At 60.3% G+C, this 4,410-nt stretch overlaps 1 protein-coding gene across 1 annotated transcript; it reads left to right on the top strand.

The window, feature by feature from the left end:
- The first annotated feature begins 1,304 nt into the window (after positions 1 to 1,304).
- Positions 1,305 to 4,410, top strand: LOC105447785. Its single transcript, XM_011685991.1, has 2 exons — positions 1,305 to 2,174; positions 2,230 to 4,410. Exons 1-2 carry the CDS (start codon positions 1,305 to 1,307, stop codon positions 4,408 to 4,410), a joined length of 3,051 nt encoding a protein of 1,016 aa, XP_011684293.1.

Raw genomic sequence — 4,410 nt, 5'->3', positions numbered from 1 at the left:
AATAGCAGCGACATCCTGGTGCACCTCGCGGTGGAGATGCTCGACCCACGTTCCCGGCGGGAATGGGAGACGTCGGTCAGCGGGACCGCGGACCCGCCTTCCTATGAAGAGCTCAAAACGTTCCTGGAATGTCGTTTGCGGACTTTGGAAGCCCTGCACTCTAGCAGCGAGGAATCAAGTCCGAACAAACAAACCGGGGAATCAAGCACGAACAAGCAAGGCGGGACCGCGCCGCGCGCGGCACGAGCACATCTAACACAAAGACCGACGACGAAATGCTCGCTGTGTAGGAAGGATCACTACATACTCTGTTGCGGGGAATTTCAGGCTAAGCTGCCTGCGCAGAGGAAGGAGTATGCCGAAGCAAATAACCTGTGCATGAATTGTTTCGGCACTCACAAATTGCACGCGTGCCCGTCGAAAAGGTCGTGCGCTGTGTGTAAGGAACGACACCATAGCTCCATCCATGACGTTTGTTGTTCGAGCACTGCGGCAGCCGCTCCTGGAACCACGTCGCTACACGCTGAGAAATCCAGGGGAGAACGAGCGGTCGTCCTGCTGGCCACCGCGAGGGTCAGGGTCACGGACAGGTATGGCGTTCCAATTTTCGTTCGCGCGCTAATCGATCCGGGATCGGAGGTATCGATCGTTTGCGAGTCGCTCGTTCAACGGTTGCGTCTTCCGCGGTCCGCGTCAGCCACCGTCATTTATGGAGTCGGTGGTCATAAAACCAGCGTGTCGAGAGGAAGAGTCGTGGTAGACATGGAGTCAGCGACCACCGGGGCCTCCATTCGCGTGCCTGCCCTCGTCTTGCCGCGCATCACCGCATACGGGGGACGAGTCGGCGCGAGTGACATGAAGTGGCCACATCTCCGTGGTCTCCCGCTAGCGGATCCGGACTTTCGGGCAGCCGATCCCGTGGAGGTGCTCCTGGGAGCGGATATCTATGCGGCCATCGTCGAGGCCGGACTTCGCAAAGGTGAATCGCACACGCCCGTCGCGCAAAACACCGCATTCGGGTGGATTCTGTCCGGACCTATCGGGGACACCGGGACGCGCGGCCCTCTAGTCTCACACCAATGTTCCGTCGGCGAAGATCTCAGCTCCTTGGTAAGGCGCTTCTGGGAGCAAGAGGAACCGGCATCGTCACCTCGGCCATACACGAAAGCCGAGCAACAGTGTGAGGAGCACTTTGTGCGCACGCACCTGCGGAAGATGGGCGTTACATGGTACGACTCCCCCTTGTGCCAACCCCGCCGTTCCCGGAGAATACGAGGAGAGCGGCGGAGCGCACTCTGAGTAGCATGGAACGCAAATTCAAGGCCGAACCAAAATTCCGCGAATTGTATGCGGAATTTATGAGGGAGTACGAAACACTCCATCATATGTCAAAGGTACCTCGAGAGTACGAACGAAGTCAAGGACAAACTTGCTACCTCCCTCACCATGGAGTCTTCAAAACATGCGGGAACGTGAGCAAGATCCGAGTCGTGTTCAATGGATCAGCGCGCGGATCCGCGAGCGTCTCATTGAACGACAAATTATTGGCGGGACCAAACTTATTGCCGATGCTCGCCGATGTCCTAGCTAGATGGAGAATTCATCGCTTCGCAGTGGTGACGGACATCGCCAAGATGTATCGGCAGATCCTGGTGCACCCTGATGACCGGGATCTCCAACGGATCCTTTGGAGAGATAACCGCAACGAGATAATCCAGGAGTACCGTCTAAACACAGTTACGTACGGACTCTCGTGCGCGCCCTATCTCGCTATTCGCACCCTGCAACAGCTGGCGGAAGATGAGGAGAGCCGTTTCCCCGCGGGAGCAATGGCGCTACGGCGCGATGTGTACGTTGACGACATCCTAACCGGGGCAGACACGAAGACAGAGGCTCTCAACCTGCAGGACCAGCTGATACAGCTCTGCTCGGCGGGCGGCTTTCCTCTGAGGAAGTGGGCGGCCAATTCGGACGACCTCCTGAGCAGGGTGCCCGCGGACTACCAGCAGCTGCACGGACTGAGAGAGTGGGAACCCAACGAAGGTCACTCCACCCTGGGAGTCCAATGGCAACCGCGCGACGATGTCTTCGCCTTTCGCGTGCGACCGCACAACGACGGAGATATAACGAAACGCGTGGTGCTGTCGGAGACGGCGCGGCTCTTTGATGGGATGGTTAGCACCGGTGGTGGTGAGCGCAAAAATTCTAATTCAATCTCTGTGGTTGCAGCGAGTCGATTGGGACCAACCGCTGCGGGCCGAGGATGCTCGTGCGTGGCATCTTCTACGGAAGGAACTCCCACTGTTGGAGAACGTGCGCGTGCCGCGGTGGCTGCACACCGGGGACGGCAATGCGCGCGTCGAGATACACGGGTTCGCTGACGCGTCGGAACGAGCGTTCGCGGCAGTAACCTATTTGCGAGTCATCAACGAGGACGGCGGCTGTCATGTCTCACTATTGCAGGCTAAGACGAGAGTGGCCCCGCTGCGACAAGTGTCGGTGCCGCGCCTGGAGCTATGCGCAGCAGCCTTGTTGGTGAAACTGGTGGAGCATGTGCGCGAGGTCCTCGGTCTTTCAATGGCGAGGATCCACTTCTGGTCGGACTCCACGGTAACCTTGGCGTGGATCCGTGGACACCCGACCAGGTGGACTACATACGTGGCGAACAGGGTCGCAGAAATACAGCGAGCCCTACCAGACGCCATGTGGCATCATCTTCCGGGCGAGGAAAATCCGGCCGACTGCGCGTCGCGCGGACTCTCGCCTCACGAGCTGCTGCAACACGCCTTATGGTGGCAGGGCCCTGCTTGGCTAGGGGCAACGGAGGCCCACTTCACCGAGGCTCGAGACAAGACGGAGGAGGAGCCGGAGATGCCGGAACAGCGAGCCTCTGTGCACGCGGCAACTGAGGTACTAGAAGAGGACCCGGTGCTGCTCCGCTTCGGCACCTTGCATCGGCTGTTACGGGTAACGGCGTGGTGTTTGCGCTGGACGCGCACGCTGCGCCCCCGTGAATCTGTTTTAGAGACCCTGACTTCACAGGACCTCCGGGAAGCGGAACGCCGGTGGATCAAGGCGGTGCAATCTACATGGTTCTCGGCAGAACTAAGGGACTTGGGTCGCGGCAGAGCGGTGTCGCGACGGAGTGGCCTCCTGCCGCTCAACCCGTTCCTGGACGAGAATGGCATCCTTCGTGTTGGCGGGCGGCTGAGGCACGCGATCCTCAGCGAAGACGAGAAGCACCCAGTAATATTACCACGCAACTCGTGGCTCACGGTCCTCATGGTAGACTCCTTTCACCGCCGGGCGCTGCACGGCGGCGTGCAATTGACGCTTGGCATGATACGCCAGAGGTTCTGGATTCCGGGCGGCCGAGCAATGGTAAAGCGGCGAATCCATCGGTGTATGCCATGCGTGCGATGGCGGGCGGCATCCCCGCACCCGCTCATGGGAGATTTGCCGCGACCCCGCGTCCGAGCGGCTCGACCATTCACGCACACTGGCGTGGATTACGCCGGGCCGGTGCTCTTACGCACGGCGAAGGGACGAGGACAGAAGGCGTATAAGGGATTCCTGGTGATCTTTGTGTGCCTTGCCACACGGGCCGTGCATCTGGAAGTCGCATCGGACTACACGGCCGAGGGCTTCCTGGCAGCATACCGCCGATTTGTGTCGAGACGAGGACTCTGTGCGACGATGCACAGCGACCAGGGCACGAATTTCATTGGGGCGGATGCGCAACTGAAACGACTGCTCCAGCAAGCACTCCAGGACAGAAGCATCGCGGACGCTCTTGCCAGTGACGGCGTGCACTGGCGGTTCAACCCACCCGCGGCACCGCATTTCGGAGGCGTGTGGGAAGCCGCAGTGAAATCGACGAAACATCACCTACGGAGGGTAATGGGAGAGGCCACCCTCACCTACGAGGAGCTGTCCACCTTCCTGACACAGATTGAGGCGTGTCTCAACTCCCGACCACTGGCCGCCCTCTCGGACGACCCTGAAGACCTCACTGCCCTCACCCCGGGGCACTTCCTGGTGGGGACGGCGCTCCGCGCAGTCCCGGAGCCATCGCTGACGGAGGAACCCATCGGCCGCCTGACCAGGTGGCAGCTCCTCCAACAGATGAGGGATCACTTTTGGCAGCGGTGGTCCCGGGAGTACCTACAGTCCCTCAACACACGACCGAAGTGGAGGACAAAGGATGTCAACCCCTGCGTCGGGGATCTGTGCCTCGTGCGAGGCGAACAGACGCCGCCTACCAGGTGGCCCCTGGGGCGAGTGACGGCCACCCACCACGGGGACGACGGGCAAGTCCGAGTGGTCACCGTCCGCACGGCCACCACTACCTTGACCCGACCTACGCAAAAGATAATTCTTTTGCGTCTGGATGACGCCCGCGATAGCTAG

Source organism: Wasmannia auropunctata, unplaced genomic scaffold (genome assembly GCF_000956235.1).
Source record: "Wasmannia auropunctata unplaced genomic scaffold, wasmannia.A_1.0 LD336092.1, whole genome shotgun sequence".
NCBI classification, from domain to species: Eukaryota; Metazoa; Arthropoda; class Insecta; order Hymenoptera; family Formicidae; genus Wasmannia; species Wasmannia auropunctata.
The sequence above is the reverse complement of the archived record's forward strand: the minus strand, read 5'-3'. Positions and strand labels throughout refer to the sequence as shown.

Bases quoted from the DNA above. Each gene is read 5' to 3' on its own strand.
- LOC105447785 (XM_011685991.1), top strand. From the start codon at position 1,305: ATGGAACGCAAATTCAAGGCCGAACCAAAATTCCGCGAATTGTATGCG. The intron at 2,175-2,229 runs GTTAGCACCGGT...CTGTGGTTGCAG, and splicing joins CGCGGCTCTTTGATGGGATG to CGAGTCGATTGGGACCAACC.